We start from the raw sequence: 24,229 nt of genomic DNA on the forward strand, positions 1-24,229 counted from the left end.
ATGGTTTTACTTAGGGTTTCTGGCTTTGCGGTTTCCTGGGAAGCTGGCTGTTTTATAGAGAACCCAATCCTTAGACTTAGCTTCAGACCTGGACTTGAGACCTAATCTTCTGTTATTACTTCTGTGATCTTAACTTAACCTCTCTGAGCCTTAATTTTCTCATTGGCATAATGTAGTTAATACAGGTTAATTGAAAATGCTTCTGAAAGTGATTTACTCCCAGGCTGTCTTTTCCCTGCGCTTTGTCGACCCATGTATCACAGAACATGTCACACAAATTGTAGACTACCCTTTTCTGGAAATGTACCCTCTGCTCTGCTTTATGGCCTGCTCCCCTCCTCCCCACACCACACAACCCCACCTTTGTTCTGTTTTTTTGGGTAGGTCCATCAGATAAGAGAGCAGTAGATTAATATTCTCAAAAAGAAAGTTTGGTGATTATGTGTTTATTTTAATGAACTGTCTGTACATTGTAGGAGCAAAGTGTTTTATTAATGACGAGTGGAGTTTAAGAAATGGTGTATGGTGAATTAGCAAATAGAAAACCCATGGACATACATTAAAGGAAAACACATGAAAATATAACATGTTTTTAAATACATCTTCAGAAATGAAACAAAAGGATGAATGACAGAAAGTATACCCACAATAAGTACTGAGCTGGCAAGATGATACGAAGAGAAAAAATAATAAGACAGTGCTGTTAAGCCTGTAAAATCTTACATGATATGTTGTTAAAATGGGTGATCTAATCTGAAAGCTTTCCCAATTTTGGAAAGCTTGAGAGAGAAAAATATTGGCATTCCAGGAGTTGCTTCCTGTCAAATGATTGATAATATAGTCTGAGGGTATTAATAATTTGTAAACTTTTACCTGAATCTGTTCAGGGCATTTCTTTATCCATTCATGGTACTCTGGCTTAATCTTTCCCTAAAATAACCCTGTTGACTAACATGTTATAAATCTTTTTCTGTTGCTTGTTATATGTTTTCACCAACTCACCCCACCTTCCCCACCCTCTACAAGCCACGGTGGTTTAGCAGAACCCTGGCAATTTATATAATCTACTTTATAATACTGGCTTTAGAAGGAATTATTTTTGTTTGTATCCTCAGCCCACTTGATTATCAGCCAACTTTCGTCTCTTCCTGAGATTAATATTAAAAACAAACTGTGATACTAAATGGTTCCTTTTGGACTACAATTTAAGATAGAAAGGAAGTAAGGAAGAAAAACAGTTGCCCGAGCTACAGCATAAAAGAGAGGTAAACTGGGAACCACAGCTTTTTCAATGGAATTTGTAATTATTTTAACATAGGAGTTAAGAGCGAACAATAAAACAAACAGGAAGCATAGTATTGCAAAGAGCCAAAAATAGCTGCATGATGAGAGGCATAGTGTTACTTTGGATATTTTGAAACTTAACCGTGTAACTAGGATACACCAAAACTGTTTTAAAACGCTTATTCAAAGGTAAGCCTATCTACTATTTTTTCCCCCCATTTTAGTGTGCTTAATACAGCCATCTAGTGCAAGTCCTTGTAGTTTAACAAAAGGGCCTTCGATGCTTCATTTCATGGTAGCATAGGATTCTCTTAGGGTGGGCAGTGAAATTGTTATTTTTAAATTTTTTACTGAACATGTCACGTACAGAAAACATACATTGCAATTAGCAGTCTCAGCATGAACTTTTATTTTTCTTTGCTCTTGGCTTGTATGAAATTGGTAAAAAATATCAGGGGCATACTCTAACAAGAATTATTACTGCAGGAATAAAATGGCCATTTTCAGTTTCATCATACTGGTAGATCTCTTGAGCAATGCTTCAGAATTTTTTCCAAGCTACCTACCCTACTGACACATCTAAGTAACATTTTCCAATCTGAGTAATCCAGATTTAGAGTTACTATTTTTTCTTTTCTGATGTGATAGTAGCCTGGAGTCCAATTTTTATCTTGTGAAGCAAACAGTGAAACCTAGAGTGACAGATTACTGATGAAGCTGGAAATTTGCTATTAAGTTGTAAGAAATTAGAAAATATGAAGCTTATTAATTCAGCAATTAATCAACAAACACAACTTTGACACTCGACTAGATTTTGAAAAAGCACTTTTCTAGGCTTCTTTAGAAGTCAGAAATAATGTGGTTTATACTGTATATACCCTTTATCATCGTGTCAGTTCCGACTCATACTGACCCTACAGGACAGGGTAGAACTGCCCCATAGGCCCTCTTACTCTCTCTTGCCTGACGAATTTTCACAAACTGCAGCTTTGCTCATGGCATCCCCCACCCCGTTCAGTGCCTCGCCTGGTCTCCAGAAGGCAATAGATGATCTTTAACCCAGTTTTTCAAACGTCCCCAAACTAGCCTCAGCCTACTCTTCCTATTTCCCACTGCTCTGTTACCAGTATATTACTTGTCGTTGATGCCTTAATTCGTGCAATCTCCTTTACCTGGAATATCTTTTCTAACTCCTCATATATAAACCCCGCCCCTTCCTTGAAGCTATTTGTGATTCTTCTAAATGGAAGTATTTCCTTTTTCTTCCAAATTATACTAATTCTTCAGTCGAATGTCTCTTAGAAACTTTTTTGCCTTCTCTCCTTATACTCTAGTTATTTATTTGCATACCATATCCCCCTTCCCAGGATGTGTGTCTGATTTGTTTTGTATCTCTACAGCCCTAGAGCACTGAACAGACTGGGATCTCACCAAATACTTGGCAAATAAATAGAGAAATGAGTTATTCTAGAAGACATTAATTAAGATTGAAGACAAGACCACGTCTACATTTTTCTGGTTTTTTTTCTTCGTTCATTTATTCTCTTTCCTCTGGCTTACTTTGGTAGGCTAGATTAGGAGACAAGGAATTAATTGTTCTATTCTGCTTTCTCTTTTCTGTGCGTGTGTGCGATCTAGATATAAACCTGTCTCTCCTAGAACAGTTCCATAGAGTCTGTCGGCTCTGGTATTATTACAAGATACACAAAAGAAACTTCCTGTTTTAATTTTTGATGATTTCCAATTGGAGCAGCCCATATCATCTATTTTCATTTTCTATCCCCGAGTGGTAGTGAAATCATTTGTTGTAACTGAAAATGAACAACAACAAATTGAAGTTGCCCTCGGTTCCTAGATTATTAGGTCACCCTTATCTTGACTGCTTCCTTAGTTGGATACATGCTGACTCCTGCATTCCTGGTACTTTCCGGCTTCGTCACTTCACAGGGGTGTGATCTTACATGGGGTATTTAACCTCTGGAAACCTCTGTTTCCTCTTTGTAGTATGAGGCTAATAAGAATCACCTCATGGGTTTGTCTCATGGGTAAATGATAGATTTTCTCGAGAGAGTTAATGACAGACATTGTAATTACCGCCCTCCCTCCTCCAACAGGAGACTGAGGAGGTCACCAGTAGACACAGGATTCTACCAATTGTAATCGTCTTCCAAAACAAATGTCAGTAATCCTGCCGAAACCTCCTCTCTCCTTACTTGAAAATTTATAATATGCCAGTTTACTTTTATAAACATTTTCTGAAGCTATGAAAAATTTAACTCGAGCATAGACAACTTTTAAGAGAGTTGTAAAATCAACATTGTCAAGTTAACATTGGAACTGCCTAAAATCTCTAGCCCTCAAGGAGTGAGAACAAAACTAAATTGTATCGCATTCATTATTACTGATTTCAAATGCTGAAAATGTCATTGATATACTCTTTCTTTAGTGTACCATTTGTGTTAAGTATATATTAAAAAAAAGAACACTTAAGGCCTTTCATAGGTACATTTGTGACAAGGATTCAACCTTCTTTTTCCCATGAGTTATTTTGCTTCCCATGAGATGTTTGTTGTTACTGTTAGGTGCCGTTGAGTCGGTTCCGACTCATAGTGACCCTATGTACAACAGAACAAAACAAAGCCTGGTCCTGCACCATCCTCACAATTGTTGCTGTACTCGAACCCATCATTACAGACACTGTGTCAATCCATTTCATTGAGAGTCTTCCTCTGTTCACTGACCCTCTACTTTACCAAGCATGATGTCCTTCTCCAGAGACTGGTCCCTGCTGATAACATGTCCACAGTACATGAGATGGAGTTTCACCATCCTTGCTTCTAAGGAGCATTCTGGCTGTACTTGTTGAGACATTGTCTTTGGGTGATATGCCCAAGATAACAAAGGAAAGTAGTTCTTTTTTTGTAACCCCGAGTCCTTGAGGGCCCCTTTATCCCACTGTATGTGAAAGGATCTGCAAAGAACATGGATAATCTAGAAAGAGAAGTATCAGTTATACTGACAGATAACATTAGCAGCTATAGTGAAGCTATTGTCGAAAACTGGGTTTAAAGAATAACCATGGAAAATGTTGGATTGATGTATAACTGAAAATGACCCTGTGTATTGTTCTGTGTAGCCTAGCAGGAGGCCCTCAGAGTAGCAGTCATTAAAATTGTCTGGGAAGCTTTTAAAATATACTTATGCCTGGAACATAGGAATTTCTGGGGGTGGAAGCCAGGTATAGGAACTTTTTATTTATAATGTACAGCCATGATTGAGGCCAACAGCTTAGGCCTTACAGTGCCTATTCATTCTACAAACTTTTACTAAAAATGCCTAAGTTGTAAGGATAAGCTTAATCCTGTCTTTAACAAGTTCTTAATCTAGACAGATGTGTAGAAATTACCTGTACTACAGTTTGATAGGTGCTTTGATCGATGTCTGAATTTACTACTTGAGTTCCCCTGCCACCTGGCAAGGTAGGAAAAGGAGGGAAGGAGAAAAAAACAAAGACAAAAGTTCTGTAGAAAGTAACATTTGAAAAGGGTCACGTCTCAAAAAACTGATTTATCTTTTTATTACCTGTTTTAAGATACCTGTTCATTTTTCCTACCAGTGTTAACGGTAGGAAAAATGAACATTAGATGGTGATTCTTTGGGCACCGACAATCTCTCACATCTACCCCCAGGGTTACGGTTATTGGGGCACAATGTCACAAATGAAAATATGGTTTGGAGTGGGAGGCTGAGTACCTGCTTGAGGTGACACACTTAGTGGGTGTGAGCGCTAGCTTGAACCCAGGTCTCTATGGCTCCTGGATATGTGTTCTTCCCATTGGACTGTATATTTACAATCCTCAGCCACTAGAGGCTTCGTGTCAGTTAGTTCATTAAAAGAAATTCTACCTTAATGGTGAGCTAGAGAAGCATTCTGACAAAGGGGAGATCGAAGGAAGAGGAGAAAAGGGTGCTTTCAAGAAGTCTAGCGAAGTGGGCCTGAGTGACAGGAAGCAGGGGTCGAAGGACCTCAGGGATGTGGAGGACATGCTTGGAGGCTGAGACAGGTCACATAATTCCATGTACTGAGGACCAGACCATAACAAGGCTCTTGTAGTTCAGTGAAGTTGAATGATTAACCCAAGGTTTCACTGCTGACAAATACCACAGTTGAGATTTGAACACCCAACTTTCTAATTCATGTGATCTTAATCATTGAGCTGGGGCCATATCACCTCTTTTATATGTCAAGTCCTGGGACTGTTCTATGTGTATATCTCTAAGACTGGTGGCGTAGTGGTTAAGAGCTTGGCTGCTAACCTAAAGGTCGACAGTTCAAATCCACCAGCCACTCCTTGGAAACCCTGTGGGGCAGTTTTACACCGTCCTGTATTGTTGCTCTGAGTTGGAATTGACTCAGCGGCAACGGGTTTGGTTTTTTTGGTTTTATGTATTTGAGACAGTTATACACTAAGGACATGGATGAAGCCAACAAGTGACCATAATTTTTACCTGGGTGGGAAAAGAGTGGTAAAATTGTGGTTGGGTAACAGTAGGAAAATGTTATTTGAAAAAGGAGCAAATGGGGAAGAGACTAGGGGAGAAAGGAAATACATTTGAATGAAGACAAAAATGGGGCTACAGTGTATGAGTTAATGGAGGTCCTGGAGAAGATGCAGAAGGGATGTTTGAGAACTACTTTATTGGACCAAAAAAGAAAACTTCTGAAATATAGCCAGGACTCATGCACTTGGCAAGCATTTCCTGGGCTCACTCGGCCTGGCTTAGGCTGTGGGTACGAGAAGTTCGAGGCAGGGACCTCCTCTGGAGACAGTCACAGTCCACCAGGGGTGTATGACCAGACACCTAAGCCATGCACCACAGTGCTGTCTGACCAGTGTTAGGCGCGAGGAATGGACAAAGTGCTAAAGAAGATAACAGCCACCTGCTTTAGCCAGAGCTAGAAAGTGTAAAAATCACAGATTTCATGCTTTACTCACTCAGCACACCCCAGCTGGGTATTTAGCAGATCTGGGCTTTCAGCCTAAATGTTGTTGATACGAGAGCAAGAGAAAAACATCATGTGACAGCCGTCTGTGCTTCTCCCTCTCACGTTCACATTCCTGCTTATTAAAAATCAGTGTTGCCACGGCTGACGTTCCTGCGAGGCACAACGTCTCCAAACTTTTCATCTTCAATAAGCGCTTCAGTTTACATTGTATAGCTTCTGACTGCCATTTAGAGGGTACTGCCTCGTGATGACTAAGCTTTCTCACGTGTCTTTGCGGAAGGCGTGGCCCAGCACCCTTCTGCCTGAGACACTCAACTTACAGGTGCTTTGTGAAAGTTCCATGGTTTATAGGTGTCTGGTTCTGTTTGTTTATGGCTGATGTAGAGCCTTTCCTCAAAGACTGTTCAAGGATACTAGACATGTATATTAATTCTTTCTACATTCTGAGATGTTTCTGTTCTATTCCCAAGGATAACATTTAGGTAATGTTTGTTTCATGTTATCTTTTTGGATATTTGGGGAACTGCCCTAGAAAGCCAGCAGAAGTCCCATGGGGTGAGGGTGGGTGTGGAGGGGCAGACAGGCTCAGATAACCTGTGCTGTGATATGGCTGTTTTTGCTTCAAGAGATTTTTTTTTCGCCCTTAGTGCTTAGGCTGCTGCAGTCAGCACCCAATAGCGACATGTTCTGGGCTTAGGAGCCAATTGCCTTTCTCTTCACAGCAGCCTGGAGTCAGAGAGTGAACTGGTGGCTGTGTACAATTTTAGCAAATGGTTGGGGGGAGGAGAAGAGAGCTTTCCCCACAGGGACAGAGCCCTGTTATTGAGCACATTTTGTTCAAGTACAAAGTTGCTCCGTCTGAAGGAGACACTGGCCACGTGGTCAGCAGTGCTGAGGAACTTTGTCACCTCACCTTTGCTTTCCGCTCTGTCATTGTCATGTGTAGGAGGCAGTAGCCTTTAGTGGCTGGACTTGAGGCAGAATGTGTGAGGTCAGAAAGTGACATTTATTTTCAGTTAGGGAATCCCACATGCTTACCCAGGAATGTGAATGAGAAACTAAGAGCCCTTCCTATAGATGTATGACGTCTGGAAAAGATCGGGTAGCAGTGTGACGTGGTGATTTCTGCATGTTACTAGCAGCCAAAATGCTCAGGACCTTTTACAGTTTGGGAAATGACTTAAGCACTAATTATGACTTATGCCATCCCACCTAGGAGATTTCGATGGAAGATTTTCAAAGGAAATATTGACATGGGACTTTAGAAACATATTAAATAATATCATAAAGTTTACCATGACTAGAAAATAAACATTATCATTTTAGACAAGTAAAAATAGGATTTACTTTTCTGTATTTATAGGCATATGAAGGGTCTCTGTGGAGCCCTGGTGGTGGTTAGGAACTCAGCTGCAAACCAAAAGGTCAGCAGTTCGAATTCACCAGCCGCTCCTTGGAAACCCTATGGGGCAGTTCTGCTCTGTCCTGTAGGGTCGCTATGAGTCAGAATCGCTCTACGGCAGTGAGCACACACACACAAAAAAAGCAGGTACTAATACATCGAAAGGTTCATGTAAATACAAGGTAATGATGTTATTCTCAAACCGACTTCGCCAAAGCATTTTCCCTCTCTAATTTTCTTCAGTTTATTTTACATTGCTGAGTTAGAAGACTTGTTCCTTAAAACCTACCGTTCTCACTATATGACTGAATCATAGCTTTTTAATATGTACACATATAATATAAAATCAGCTTTGCATTATTTGTGATATACCCAAATCATAGAGGTTGAGTTGGTGGAATCCACAGGTAATCCAGGAATCCCTTACCTCATTAGAATAATGTGAAGTAAAATTTTAACTTGTTTGGTGTTCATATTGTCTTTTCTATTGCTGAACCTGTAATACAGGTCCATGTGAGGAAAAAAAAACGAATGACAGATAAACTGAAATATTATCTAATTTCTTCCCTTACACTTCAGAAATAACTGGATTCATCATTCCAAAATTAGTTGCTTCTGTTGTGAAACATCTTTTCCGTTGAAAATCTCAAAGGGGTTGAGGCATCCATTTGGTTCTGAACTCTGACTGGTTAGAGGCATCGGTTTCTAGTGTGAGCAGCCAATGTTTAGAAAAACAAACACACTTAAAGAGAACCCTGTGAGGTACACCCAGCAGGAATGCGTACCTCTAGCGTAATGGTTTAAGAGTGTCAGCTCTGTAGTTAGACGGCCTGGACTCAGGTGTGTGTCCTTGGACAGGTCACTTATCCTGCCTCTACTTCAGTCACCTTTTCTGTAAAATGTTACAGAAACTCCTGCCCAGTCACGATGAGAGAATTAAGCAAATTGATATCTATAAGGTACTTAAAACAGATCCTGGAACATAGGAAGCTCTGTGTAAGTTTTCTCATTCCTCTCATTATAAAGTAAAACTCTGCCGTACGGTTTTTAATCAAGATTTAGTGCTTTATAAAGGCATGAGGGACTGCCACAGGCCTGTAAAGAGTTGCTAAAACAAGTCTTCTGAAAGATTGTAAAGGAAAAAAAAAAATTATATGCTTTCAACTTAGGAAGTTTAACTCCCTTGTACTATCTGGAAAGTCCTGGAGATACAAAAGAGACAGCCATGCTGTAATCCTCCTAATAATGGCCTGGTGATGATTTGTAAAACATTTCGTATTTCTCAATTGAAAGGCCTGCACTACAAATAGAGCACTAAATTTTATTATGTAAATGTTAGAGCTTTTAATTATTAGCTGGGATTGAAGAGGGTCTGATTTGGATGCCAGAAAACTTCCCAAGTGTCTGGACTACAAACCGTTTAGAAGTCTGACTGTGGCTATACTGAAAAAAATAATGATGCAATTGAAAAAATAATAGAAGCATAGTGATCTCGCATTTTCCATTTTATGATACTATAAAAGAGCAGCCAACAAATGTTGGACTGGTTCATGATGCTGGCACCTACCAAATGTCACTAGGCTTTCACAAGGTCGTGGACACTGTGGTTTGACTCAAATATGCCAGCCAGACCCATCTTTTGAGTCCAGAAAGAGTGAGGAATAGAGGTAGACAATAGGTGTCCAGGTAAAGCCTTCGTGGCAGTGAACCTGGTGATGGCTATACACTTCTTTGTAGGATTCTGTGGGATAGAAGAGGCCCTGGGTATAAGGAAGAGGTGAGGATGTCTCCTCTTGTGGCATCCTATCAGAAGCAGCTCTAAATAGGAGATCAGTGCGGGCCCTCTGTGGAGGCTAAGGTTTCCTCAGATGACTGTCGGCTAAAACCGTGTGGCTGATATGGCTGTTACAGTCACAGTTGAATGTATACCTGATCTCTCGCCGACAGAAGTGGTTGGAGAAAGAAGCGGTATTTTTGTAGCAGGAATGTGTGTGTGATTTGTTGCCTTTTTTCCTGTCTCCACCTCCTCAGCGGCAGCTAATTTAACTCTCATGGATTACATGATGTTCATCTAGATGTGTAAAGTTTCACTTATTGCCATTTTCAAGATGATGAATGAGAGTTGTGCAATTCAAGCTCCTGAGTTCTCTGGGGGGAAAAAGTCATAGGATCCCCATGTTTCAGTTAGAGCGCGTTGGTATTGTGTCAGCATTCAGGGTATTTTGGGAACCTTCATCATCAGATTTCGGAATGTTGTACAAAATGGCGCCTAGAGCAGCTCTTGGGTGCTGGAGAGGGCTCTGTACATGCTAGAGAAGTCTGGACTAACATCTCTTGTTTTAGATCAGATTAGACTTTGGCCGAAAAATGTTTAATGTCCGTAACGGCATCGGTTACATTCTTTTAATTCTTTCAGACCGTAGTAAAGCTACAAACTTAAACTTAATGGGTGTTGTGCGTGTGTGCATACATGCGTGTGTGTGTGTGTGTGTGTGTTACTTTTTCTTTTATTGGCAATCTCAATAATTGTTAAGCCAAAGTGTGTGTCTGTGAATATGAACTCTTTATAGACTCAGGAAAGGGAAAAATCTAAACTCACAGTGTATTTCATCTGAGAACGTATTTTATCTCTGTGGTAAAAGTAATTGAAAGAAACTGGGACTGTTTCAGTGAAAAAACATTAATAAATTTCTGCTGCTTTTCTCTCGCTGGTAGAAGAAAGAGACCAAACCCATTGCTGTCGAGTTCCTTCTGTCTCATAGTGACCCTATAGGACAGAGCAGAACTGCCCCATAGGGTTTCTAAGGAGCAGCAGTAGATTCAAACTGCTGACCTTTTGGTTAGCAGCTAACACTTAAACACTGTCACCAGGGCTCCATATATATATGTGTGTGTGTGCGTATATATATATAGATATATGTTATATACTAGTATGTATGTATGTATTCACCTGTAAGTTACCATTGCTAGCTAAGAAGCATGGCAGAGTTATAAAAATTTTTTTGAATGTTTGAAATGATATGTCATGACTGCCAATATTTCCTTTTTGACAAAATATTTCTGAGATATTTGTATCATCTTAGCTGAAAAAAAAGTCTTTAAGCATTTTCAATAGGAACCCACCAAATTCCCTTGCCAGAATTTCTGCCCCATATCTGAGCAACTTATATCTCCAGAAAGTGCTTCAGAAACATTTGCGTATCTCAGCTGTCCCAGAGGAAATGTTGGTTTTGTTGCAATAATTGAAATCAATGGTTCTAGCTTGGACATTCTTAGCAGAAAACCAATATTTTAAAAGTGGGTGAAGACCTATGAATACAAGCTGGTACCCCTGTAATCGTGTCACTGCCTCTTTCTTTCCAGAGTCTACCCAATTATGATTCAGTAGTTTTAACCCTACCACATAGTTACCGTTTGGCAGCTTAATAACAGGACTCTTTAGAGCCTGGCTTCAAAAATCATAACATTGTTTTTATTTTAAGGTAGAGGAAGTAGAATGAAAAAATGGAAAATTAGTTTGCCCTGTTTTCAGATAGAGTTTATTTTATTAAGCAAGTTTGGCCAGTTTCAAAGTAAGATATTGTTTTATTTTTGATTGTTAGCTAGCTGTTAAGTTAAAAAAAAAAATCCCTAAGACATCATTTTTTCTCTCAATTGCCATTCCTAGTTTCATTCAGTTTTACCCTTATTTTGGTTTGCTGTTAATTACCTGACTTCCATCATATTTTCAATTTATATCTTACCTATATACATCACATGCCCCTGGTTTTATATATGTATACTATATATGCTATATATGCTAGGAGCCCTGGTGGCACAATGGTTAAGCACTCAGCTGCTAACCAAAAGGTTGGAGGTTCAAACTCATCCAGTGGCTCCAGGAGAGAAAGAACCTGGTGATCTGCTTCCATAAAGATTATACAACCAAGAAAATCCTGTGGAGCAGTTCTACCCTGTCACATGGGGTCGCTATGAATCAAAGTCAACTCTGTGACACCTAGCGACAGCAGCACTGTTAGGCACATACTCTATAATAATGTAAAAATACACTTTATTGAATTGTAATGTTTAAAAATGTAACCAGGCACTTGAGTATCGAACAGTTTATCTGAACATTTATCTTCCCTTTTTATAATCACAAGCTTTGTGGCAAATTTAAGGACTTTTGAGAAAAATCCTCAAATTCACAGTTAAACTCAAAGCACAATAAATTTTTTTTAAAAACAAACTCACAGTTAACTTCAGAAACAGAGGAATTGATTAATTGATCTCTCAAATGACTATTATTGGTCTCATATAGGCTATTAAGACTACAGGCAAAATAGTGGTCTCTTTTGGACAGGCTACTTGTAATTTAAAGGTTTAGAAAAAAATTGACTTAGTTGGGTCCAGTACTTTACTGAACTCCCTGCGTTCCATTAAAAAATACAGTGTACGCATTACAGTGATGTCTTTAGAATCCATGTTAACAGAGATTACACAGCCTGCTTGAATGGAGTCTGCGGTATCTGTAGTATAGGCTCCATACGGTGTCGGGCGTCCGCTGGACAGCTCCTTGGGTAATCTTCCAGAGCAATCTACAGAAGCAAAGATCAGCAACGTAACACCGTAAGAAATGCATTAAAATGGTGTTTCCCTAAGTGGATGTGGCAGATAACAGAGCAATGATTACAAGTCAAGCTTGTATTATATTACTGATGACTGATACACGTTGTCACCTGGGTTTCTTTACCTGCATTATTTTTAGTACATTTAATATATGCAAGTGCTAAATTCAGCAACCGTCACTTATGAGCTTGAGAACTTAATAGAAAAGAAAATATTAACATTTACTGACTTCCCTACTATACCAGGTGCCATGTGTGAGGTTGGCCCAGGATTTTGCTTAATCCCCATACATCCCCAATGAGACAGATGCGATTGTTACTATGCTACAGATACAGTGTAGCCACTCAGAATAGTTAATTCATTTCCAGGGCTCACACTGTAAGTAACAAAGTTGCTATTTAAACCGAGCAATGTTTCATGAAATAGTACAGTTGTGGCCATAGGTGGAACTACATGTAGCTATCAAAGCTGAATAAAACCTTCTTTTATATTTGTTTGTGAATCCTGGCAGCCCAATTTAATTTACCTGGAAGCGAAATCTCTAGGTGGTTTGGAGTGGTTGCTCCTAGACGTAAACCTGTATACTTAACTCTAGATACCTATCAACTTTCTGATTTTAGATTTTCAGAACATAGTAGTATGTAGAAACTTCAGGTTGCCAAATACAGTGGATATCAACACACATCTTCTTTCCTTTCAGTTGAAACTTACAAAACTCTTCCTCTTGCATTTCTCCTTTTATTTTATTGTGGCAAGCTTTATTATGCTTTCCAGTCACTGCCATTTGAATAAAAGCATCATTTGGTTAGTACAACTCAGAACCAAGGTTTGGCGTTAGACTTAGTTTTTATTCTGTTATCTTCCTTGTGTCCTGAGCAGAACTGGGGTAGAATTGATCCGTAAGCATTTAGTAAGAAGTGTTTATTCATTCATTCTGAAAATGCTTACTGATTGGCACCTTTGGGCCAGGGACCAGGCTTGGTTCTGGGGATTCAGAGATCAAGCTGGTTATTTACTTTCCCTCTTTTTTTTTTTTTTTTTCTGCAAAGGCGGGTGTGTTGCTTGTGGTTTTCTCCTGGGCTTTAGACAAAGTGTGTTTCATCTAAATTATTCTTGACCTTTTTATTTGTCGTACCGCAATTATTCAGTAGCACACTCAGCATAAGACAACTTTTAAACTCGCTAAGAAGCTAAGTTTATCTAACATCACTTGCAGAGACAGGTTATGTTTTTTCCCATGCATGTCAGTGAAAAATGCATGTGGCTGTGCAGAGTTGTGTTTTTCAGTGTTTCCCGTCACATCAGAATCACCTGGAATGTTTGTTAAACTAGAGACCCCTAGGCTCTCCAGACTGATTGTCATAGACACTCTGGGAAGAGGGTTGGTAGTCTGTATACTTAAGAAAAAAAAAGGTATCCCCTGTTGATTTTTAGGAACACAGCTTTTTGAAAATGAGGATCCAAAGCGATTGAATCAAATGAAACAGAAATGTAACAGATATAAGGCATGTGATAGGACAGCGTTTTTCATGAGTGGATGTAGGAAGTACAGCCTGAAAACCAAAGGTATGATGTTCTGCTGAACTGCTTTAGATCCACTGATACAGAATGTGTCACACGAACACACGCGAGCCCTCTTTTTCATTAATTAGATATAGGCTGTGTTCCGAGATTGGAGGGACATTGTGGCTCATGTTCAAGGGAGGCACTGGCTGAAGTGCTTAAGAAGATCAGTGTTAGTGTTGGCAAGGTCTGATTAGAGGCTCGGGGTTGTCTCTGCTATTTATAGAGCTATAGAAACCGACCTGAGTGAATTGGCAAAATACTCAGGTCGAATATAACCTCACTTACCAGTCCCAGTTGCTCTCTAGTCTGATCTGACTCATGGTGACCCCATGTGTGTTAGAGTAGAACTGTGCTCCCCAGGGTTTGCAATGGCTGATTTTTTCAGAAGTATATTGCTAGGCCTTTCTTTTGAGGCACCTCTGGGTGAACTCGAACCTCCAAACTTTTGGTTATTAACAGAGTGGGTTAGCCATTTATACCACCTAGGGATTGTAACCTCACTTATCCGCACTTAAATAAACTCAGTCTTGTGAAATACGACTTGGGGACATTGAGAACCAAAATTTCTCTTAAGAGACCAGTTGTTTTTTGTACAGCAAACACTGCAATTTCTCCAGGAGAGCGCAGCTGAGACAGCTTGTTCCCGTTAGAATTCTGTCAGATTTTATCACACTCATAAGCAGTAGTTTTCTGAGTCAATTTACAGTATAAGGTCAAATTACACAAAATTGATTTTTCTTAGGAAAATCAAAGAAATCTCAAGAAGGCGGATGATGACTTCAATTAAATATTTCATTTAGCCTTACAAACCGTTCTCATTAGATGTGTCAGTGAAAGAACTTGTTAAGGTAATAACTGACGTGATCTGTTACTGTCAACATGACTTGGCCGTATATTAAAATATTATGGGTACCGTCCCTCATACAAAATTGCATATTGCAGACTTTAATACATATTCCTGATTAAAAGAATTATCTCAAAAGGAAGACATAACACTGCTCACTTACTGTCTCATTATCTGACATTTTGTGTTTATGACAACTTTGGAAAAATTCTCAAGCAGTGCCTTTAGATGGTCCGGGCCTGGGCCCTCTGTGGGCTGCCCTGAACAATATACTGGAGGCTCTGGCAACTGCCAGGCCATGCACGGAGCAGTGGCCAGTTGGTTGCAGGATGCCTTCTCCTGTTTGTCCATAATGTCTCAGTCCTGCCACAGAGGGTGCGGGACAAGGTGGGAGGATGCAAGGTTGAAGGCAGGCAGGCAGGGGGATGCCAAGTGAGGGCCTGAAGGTGCCGAGGAGGTCAGTGGGGATAGACAGGAAGGAGGGAGAGGGAAGGGGCCACCAGGAGCTGCAGGACCGAGACGGGACAGAGTATTAGTGGGGTCCCCACTCAGAGCAGATGGCAGCAGGCACGGCAGCACCCAACCACCACCACCTCCCCCTCCAGCCCCGGCAGTGGTGGTGAAGGCATGGTGGGGAAGGGGGGCTGGTTGTGCCACACACATCCCTAGGCGTGCTGCGGGCACCCAGTGGGCGGTGAGTGACCAGAGGGGATATGGGCACTGAAGACTGGCATGGCTCAACTCTCGCATAGCGCCGATTTTGCATAACGACTTGATCTTTGGACTCTAACCATGTCATTAAGTGAGGAGTGGGTGTATTCAGATTTCTTACTTTATAACTTAGTTTGTATCTCCGTTTTACACTGTAGATTTTTAAGAGAGAAAATATATCTATTTCTTGTTTTCTATTTCTTGGGAAATGGAAACCTGAAATGTCTTTGAAAGGTTAAAGGATACCTTTTTCATCAAAGCTTCTTTACACTGAGTAATCTCTGTGCCCATTGGGAACGTGTGGTATTTTTATTGTTTGAAACTGTAAATTTCCTAATACGTGGGCTTATGAAGCTTAGTTGTGCTTTTATTTGTTATGAGATAGTTGTGAAAGTGCTTTACTTGAAATACTACGTGCCGTGAGTCCTCTAAGTTTATTTCTTAAGAACTCAGTACAAGTAAAAATAGATGGTAAAAACTTCATGGTTCTTTGGGGTTTGTTAAAGTTACCCATAAAGATAATATGGCAGTGAGTCTAATATTCTTTAATATTCTGTGATTTACTATTACTCTGAAAATTCATAGATTTTTTAAACTTCAGTCTAGAAACATGAGTGCCGAAGATGGGTAAAATGAATGAACTGCTCTAAGCTTTTAAACATGTATACATGAATACCTTATTATGGTCACAATGAATTTGGGTGAAGTCATCACTCGTTCTAAAGGTATGATAAAATGTTACGAGCAGTGTATTGTGTGAAAATCCTGAGGTAGATTCAAGTGGTAGGTAAGTGTGTGTTACTGTTATTTTTTTAAGATTTGCTGATTGTATGTTTTTTTTTAAGATGATGTTTGCTGGTTTTGTGTTCTAGGGTCGTTGCTCCAGGGAGAACTGCAAATATCTCCATCCACCCCCACACTTAAAAACACAATTGGAAATAAATGGGCGCAATAACTTGATTCAGCAGAAGAACATGGCCATGTTGGCCCAGCAAATGCAACTAGCCAATGCCATGATGCCCGGTGCCCCACTACAACCTGTGGTGAGCGTGTTTTCAGTCCTTATTAAGTTTGTAATTCTGTGTGCTCAGCTTCACGTGAAAGTGATGATTGCCCTGGATCGAGTGAACACAGGTAGCAATATCGGTTGCCTAGCATTTTCCAGCAGAATTAAGCATCAAAACCCTGGAACAATTTTCACACTGTGAAGTAACTCATCTTCTGGCTAAAGCGTGTGGAAATTTACATCGTAGCAACTTCCCCCTGCCTGAAAATTCTCATCCAGTTAAATCCTACAACTTGCAGATGTTAAAACTGCCTTTGTTAAGATGGTTATCAAGTCCATCAGTATTGTTAATGTGCTTTTCTGCCTACATTTTAAAGATGATGGCGCCCTGGTGGTCCAGTGGTTAAGAGCTAAGGCTGCTAACCAAAAGGCTGGCAGTTTGAATCCCCCAGCTGCTCCTTAGAAACCCAGTGGGGCAGTTCTGCTCTGTCCTACAGGGTCACTAGGAGTCAGAATTGACTCAACGGCAATGGGTTTGGTTTGGTAAAGGTGATAGTGATTTTTTAAATTGGTATATGTAGACTTTAGTTTTGAGAAAATTTCTCCCTTTCCTCTGTCCTTGAAGAGAATCTTGTTGTGCTTCTCCTTCTTGGAAAAGAGCCTTTGTTATTCTTTCCAAACTTGAATTGAAATTTTTTTTTTTTTTAGTCAATACTAGGAAAATTCTGACGGTGAATCAGTATCATCGTGGGCTTGAAAGTCTCATTGAAGGAGAGCAGGACAGGCAGAAACCCCCAGGGCTTAAAAAAAAAAAAAAGAGCTAAATTTGATAAACTGTGGGTGGTCAGAGACAGGTAATCTTGCTGAGCAGTGTCTGGGGGTAACTCTCGATTCTGAGTTGTGAGTATGCCTTTGGATTTTTTTGATATGTGCGTAAAAAATGACTTTAACATAAATTATATTGATTGATTAAATTATGTTAATCTTTAATCAAATTATATTAATCTTTATTATTAATCTTTAATCAGATTTATAAAGATGTAAGAGATTAATATCATAATTACTTTTAGATTGCAAAAGCCTTTTTGATATTAATTGTGATATAGTAATTCCATATTTAAACGTATGTTGACATTTGCAAGGATCAGAATATTTGTCAGTGATTTTTGTCACTAACTTATACACAGTGTTATGGGACCATAGGAATGTAAAGGCCTGCATTTTCCTTGGCCTGTATACTAACTGATTTCCTTTCCTAATACACAAATACCTGAACTCAATGTAATTAGTATTCTCTCTTAGAACTTAATGCAACAATCATTCCAGAAAAGAGGGGGGGATTGCATTTCAAGGTGGGGGATCTCCATGTTACATCAGCAGTGATACCAGTTATCAGTACTATAGAGTCGAGGTGAGAGACTGTTAAAATCAGTTCTGTGTCTGTTTTGAACTTATCTTTTTTTTTTTTTTTTCCATTATTAGGGACTCATTTAAAAATACAACATCTTAAATTTATCTCTGTGACATCTACTTTCACTCTTCTGTATTTGGATGGTATTTGGATAGCGTGATTATTTCCATTTGGCTAAAAACAAAAAATACTTAGTTTTAGTCATTCTTATCTAAAATAAGATACAGTACAAGAGGTTTTTTTTACCATGTGGCCCTCACATACAGCTTCAAAGATCTGAAAAATCGTTGGGGTGGCTACTACCTTAGTTGATATAAGATGCAAGCCACTTTGTTCTACTTAAACATTTAAAGCAGGCTTACTGCCACTCTGTGCCCTCACTGTGGCCGAGAGCACCTCTGGTATCTGCAGGTGTGGTTCCTGGATTGAAGAGAACAGCTCTCCTCAGGGCAGTGAGCTCCTCACTGTAAAGTCTTGGTTCATTTCCCAAGCTAGTCCTTGAGCCTCGTGTTCCAGGGTCATCATCTGCGCAATCTTGGGGCAAACTAGAAACAACACTTATGAGCACATCTTTGAAATACTCCTAACAAATATTTGTTGTTTATGAAAATCATTAAATCACAGACGGATGAAGCCACTGGGCAAGTCCACACATTTTCTGGTGTTTCTGTTAGAAAATTCTGTGCTTAGAGAAGGCATCTTTTTATTGGTTATGAGCACACTCAGACTTGATGATCATGTGGCCAAATGTGGAATTATCCTTCTGTTAAAGCCACCTTGAGATCATAGTCTAAAAATACACTGTCTTCTGAGTGACGTTGTATAGTAAGTATAGAAATTATTTTAATCATTCCATTTTAAAGTGTTTGGGATTTTAATGATGGCAGAGAGGGGTTTAATTTCCAGGAAATTTGACTTTGAAATCCCACGTGAGGCTTTTTCATTGTTTTTGTAGTCAGCCCCGTTTTGATGAGGATAATGGCGTGTAGATTCAGAAATAAATGGAATGGTTATGACCAGTTGCTTACTGGAACCTTAATGCTGGACCTACGAATAGGGATTATAACAGGGCTGAGGCAGCTAGGTGACTAATATGGAAAAGGGTTTCCACTCAAAGAGAATGGCCACTAGTACAGAAAACAGTGTCTGAAGGCATAGGCATGGCTGGATCCAGCCCCGTAGTGGTGATGTCGAAAGAGGTGATGCTGTGAGCAAATCCCGTGTCAGGAATATCTGAGGAGTGACAGGACTTAAGTCAGATAGGTGACGGCATCTTAGTTCTAGGAGAGACATCCAGTTTGAAAAAGAGTCCCAAACAGTAGCTGGAGGAGCTGGAAGGGGAGAAGGGGCTAGCAAGGTCTGAGCAAATTTGGAGGCATCTGATACTGTACTGAGTCCTGGTGGCTAAGTGGTGAAGAGCTTGGCCGCCTAACCAAAATTTCGTTAGTTCGAAACCACCAGCTGCCCCTTGGAAACTCTTTGGGGCAGTTCTCCTCTGTCCTATAGGGTAGCTATGAGTTGGAATCAACTCGATGCAGCGGGTTTGGGTTTTTGTTTTTTTTTTTGGTAATACTGTGCCTGACAGGTAGCAGAGCTCAATAAACGCTTAATGAGAAAAGAAAGCAAATGAAGGAAGGAGTTTCCTGACCCTCGAAAAAACAGGCAGAGGTTCATGGCAGTTTACCTGCCCCAGAGTCCAAAGCAGTCATTATCAGGTCTCAGAGCACAAGCCCAACTATAGAGACTGGAACAGAGAAAGGGGACATAAAGTGGGGAAGTTCTAGCTTGCTATTAGCAAAGGCAGCCAAGGGCTTAAAGAAGGTACCGTTGGCATCATGAAACAGTTATTGTGCCACCCAGCTTCAGGCTTAAGATATCCAGAACATGTCCCTGTGCAGACTTGGGGAATGCGAGGATTCATAAGGGAGTTTTCTGTTTTCATAGACTTTGTTAGGTTGTAATGAAATGCACTGAATAAAGAATCAGAAAGAAGACTTAGCGTTTTGGGGACAGATAACAATGCTTTAGGAAGACTTAGTGCACACAGCACTTTTTATGTCTTGAATCCTCACAACCTTCCTATGAAATAGATAATAACTCCCAACTTTAGAAGTGAAGACTCAAAGGTTCAGAAAGGTTAAGTAATTTGCCTAAGTTACACAGCTAGTAAATAGCAGGGCCAGGTTTTTAACTCAGGCCATTCAAATCCCAGCATCTATGCTCTGGAAACCCACTAATTGGAGACACCCCACCAATCAAATCTGGTCCTTGGTTGATTCATTTAAATTCTTTTGTCTTTCTCAACATACAGTGTGAAGTTTAAAATATATTATCTATGCAAGATCCTAACTGCCTTACAACATACACATAATATAGCCATTTTATATGATGAGAAAATAAACCAAACCAAACCTCCTGCCATCGAGTTGATTCCAACTCATAACGACCCTATAGAACAGACTAGAACTGCCCCGTAGAGTTTCCAAGGAGCGCCTGGCAGGTTTGAGCTGCCGATCTGTTGGTTAGCAGCCGTAGTACTTAACCACTATACCACCAGGGTTTCCCGATGAGAAAATAAGTAGCTTAAAATAAGTAATTAAATTTATTATCATGTCCTCTTCCTAAAATTAGCATAATAAATTATTGAACAATTGACATTAATTCTACACTTGTTTCTAAAGAATAAAACGATTTTTTCAAACGATCATTTTTTTCCCTGTCTTTATCATATTATCTTTGAAGGCAAATGAAAGACCTATGGTGTTTGTCTAAATAAAAAAAAAAAATCCTCTGGCTGTTTTCCTAAGTATTATCTCATAAAATTGTTTTGAAATGTACTGTCTGGTGCAAAGGTAATCTGTTGAGAAATTACTAAAGAGTTCAACACAGTACCTACCTAGTTAACCAGAGAGGCTGTATCTTGCAGCTGTCAACATGGAGTCACCTGATATTTTTCTTTAGGGCATCCCAGAAATGTCTCTTTCAGAAATTTTATTGATTCCAGGCTCTCTTCAGTGCTCCCAAGGGCTCAGTGTAGGCATTGGTTGTGAGGAACCGGATATGAGCTCTAGATTCCACTTATATTGACCACAGGGCCCATTCCCCGTGCTCCCAAAGGTCAGTCTTATTGTTGTCATTGTTAGGTGCCCTTGAGTTGGTTCCGACTCATAGCTACCCCATGTACAACAGAACAAAACACTGCTCAGTCCTGCACCATCCTCAGGATTGTTGTTATGCTTCAGCCCATTGTTGCAGCCACTGCGTCAGTCCGTCTTGTTGAGGGGCTTCCTCTTTTTTGCTGACCTTGTACCTTACCAAGCATGATGCCCTTCTCCAGGGCCTGATCCCTCCTGATAACGTGCCCAACATACGTGAGACAAAGTCTCGCCATCCTCACTTCTGAGGAGAATTCTGGCTGTACTTCTTCCAAGACAGATTTGTTTGTCCTTCTGGCAGTCCGTGGTACATTCAGTGTTCTTCCCCAACACCATAACTTAAAGGCATCAGTTCTTCTTCGGTCAGCTTTGGCCATCCGCAAGTCCTGATAGCGCCTGTCCTCAGGTACTTAAACCTAGCCACCTGCCTTGAAGTCTAAAACTAATGTGGAATTCTGCGTGCATTTCATGAATTTGATAGCCTACAGATAAACCCAAAAACTGAGTGCCGTCGAGTCGATTCTGACTCATAGCAACCCTATAGACAGAGTAGAACTGCCCCATAGAGTTTCCAAGGAGTGCCTGGCGGATTTGAACTGCCGACCCTTTGGTTAGGAGCTGTAGCACTTAACCACTACACCACCAGGGTTTCCAGCCTAGGGATCCCAGCCCATAGAAAGGTTAAAAAGTTACAGGTTTTAGCGAAAACTTCAGAGTTTTCTGTCCCCTCAGCTTTGCTGTCCGCACACGTTTTAGCATTTGTTGATAGTCAGATACAGAATGCTTTAAAGTCATCATTTGTCACATTTCCAGAACACCTAGAATTCTTAAATTGTTTTCTAGTGCTTTACTCTCCAGCATACCCAGCTAGTGGTTGAGATAAGGCTACTTCACCCAGAGTGTTTCTGGTAAAATGTTTCCACGTCAGTTGCCCTCATTGTGTTTCATCCACCCTGTGGTTCTTACTGCCTGTTTCCATCAAGGCGTCTGCACTTCCTCAAGCAGCCTGAGAACGAACGGGCCCTGAATTTGAGAACGGTGCCGTGTTGGGTCTATACATTTTAACTAGGAGGTTTAAGTGCATCTTCTTTATTGAAATGTTTGCTGTTGTAGCAAAACTTGATGGAAGGATGAAGTAAAGCTGAGAGTAAAGCAGGTAGTCATTCGATTGGTTCAGTCAGTGAGTCAGTCTAGACGCAGAAAGGATAACTGTATTAAAGTTCATTCCAGTCATATGCTATCTTCTTAGGGAAAAAAACAAAAAAAGACTGTGTAATACAAATTTGTTGATAACTCCCGTTGTTAACCTTGGGTTCTATGTTTATATCCAAAACAGTTTTTGCTGCTGAAAACTCTCTTGAAGAGTTGTATCTAACTAGAAACGTGGTTTCACATACCTTGATTGTGTGCTATTAAATTTTTTAACACGTTATTTTTTACTACTTGCAAGTTTGACCTTTGCAAGCACACACAACGCACACACAATCAATCTAAAAAATCTTACATTTAAAATTTACATTCCATACATCCCAACAGATACTAACTGTATATTATTTTTGTATATTCCCTCCATTTTATTAAAATTGGCAACCTGTTTCACAGAGCATTTTGATAAGTAAAACTGCATCTATGAGTCAGAGCTGACCCTGGCAATGGCTATGATATTTGCAACATTACAACATAATAAATTATCGAAGCTTAGGAAGATTAGTGTGAACATTGCAAAACAAAAAATACCCCAAAAGAAACCAAACTTTTCAAATGAGCATACTAGCAAATGTATGCTTATTTGAAATGTTAAGTTTTGAGGTAAAGAGAGGGAATAACAACTAATTTTCTCTTTTTTTAACCTTCGAAAACCTATTCTACAAAATATTTAATTCTTTTGCTAGTTTGTTTTTGCAGCAGAGACAAAAGCTACCAAATCCACCCACGTATTCGTTAAGCAAACATTTGTAGAGTATGTTGATGGATGCCAGTTGCGGGATAAATGTAGATGAACAGAGCATAAGGCAGAAAAGCATGCCCTCTGGGAGCCTGAAGTCTCCTTAGAGTAGAAGAGCTATTGAGGGAAACACCAAAAACCAATGGCCTTGGAGTCAGTGATGACTCCTGACGACCCCATGTGTGTCAGAGTAGGATTTTCAATTTCGGATTTTTGGAAGTAGATCACCAGGCCTTTTTCTGGGGCAACTCTGGGTGGACTGAAACAGCCAACCTTTCAGTTAGCAGCTGAGCTTATTCATGTTTGCACTCCTCAGGGACTCCCAGGCAAACACTCGTGGTGATGAATGCTGTGTTGGAGTGATGAGAGTCACTATGGAAAGAGAGGGTAGAAAAAGTCTGACTCTTCTGAGTTGAGGTATGGGTGGATGAGGGGAAACTTTAGAGGCAAAGTTGATTCTTGAAGCATGGTTAGGGATTAATTAAGCAGGTGGGCTGGATGGGAATAATAGTCAGTGTGGAGCAAAGATGAGGTGCAAAGAAGAGGGTCATAGGGAAACACCTCTTTTGGGAGACCTCACGCAGAATCAGAAAGCTGAACCTATTTCTGTTTCGAAATATGAGGAAGTCATGTCATGTATGGCACTGGAGTCATCTGTAAGCTTTCAAAAATGCTACCTGCATATCCTTCCCCAGAGGTTCTGATAAGTTGAGGTGTGGCCTGGGGCCTCAATAGTATATGAGTTCTGCAGGTAACTCTGATAGCAGACACTGAAGACCACTGGATTCAGAAGGTCTTGGCATCAGACACAACTGTGTCTAAACCCTCTGTCTTCCATTCACTCGTTTTTTGACTATAGGTACATAATCTCCCTGAACCTGTTTCCTTAGCTGCAAAATGTAGTTAATACCCACCTGACAAGGCTGTCATTCATTCACTCATTTGTTCATTTATTTCCTCCAGCATCCGTTTAACAAATAGTTATTGAGTACCTGCTATGTGGCAGGCATTGTTCAAGGTGCCGGGGATTCAGTAGTGAACTAAACAAATCTCCCCACTCCCCAAAGCCAAAAACCTGTCCTCATGGAGTTTGTACTCTACTGTTAGGAGGATCCAGTACTGTAACACAGGTGAAGCACTTTACACAATGCCTAGCACAGAGTCAGTGGAGGGAATTACTGGGAATAATCATGTTGGCACACAGTGAAGTAGGGTCCTAATGTGGTATGGAATAACATTTTCGTTTATAAGGAAGCCTCATTACCTTCATGAAACAGTGATTAGCCCCT

At 40.1% G+C, this 24,229-nt stretch overlaps 1 protein-coding gene across 20 annotated transcripts in view; it reads left to right on the forward strand.

Moving 5' to 3' along the window:
• MBNL1 (muscleblind like splicing regulator 1) overlaps positions 1–24,229 on the forward strand; it is a 213,003-nt gene that overhangs the window by 148,028 nt on the left and 40,746 nt on the right. For all 20 annotated transcript variants that reach the window (XR_010319158.1, XM_023555388.2, XM_023555373.2 and 17 more), the window contains one exon: positions 16,296–16,466. Coding sequence is in view for 19 of the 20 variants with exons in the window: in XM_023555373.2 (XP_023411141.1) it covers positions 16,296–16,466 (171 nt within the window). In the remaining variant the exon portion in view is untranslated. The remainder of the gene's footprint in view (positions 1–16,295; positions 16,467–24,229) is intronic.

Source organism: Loxodonta africana, chromosome 23 (assembly GCF_030014295.1).
Source record: "Loxodonta africana isolate mLoxAfr1 chromosome 23, mLoxAfr1.hap2, whole genome shotgun sequence".
In the NCBI taxonomy this organism is placed as follows: domain Eukaryota; kingdom Metazoa; phylum Chordata; class Mammalia; order Proboscidea; family Elephantidae; genus Loxodonta; species Loxodonta africana.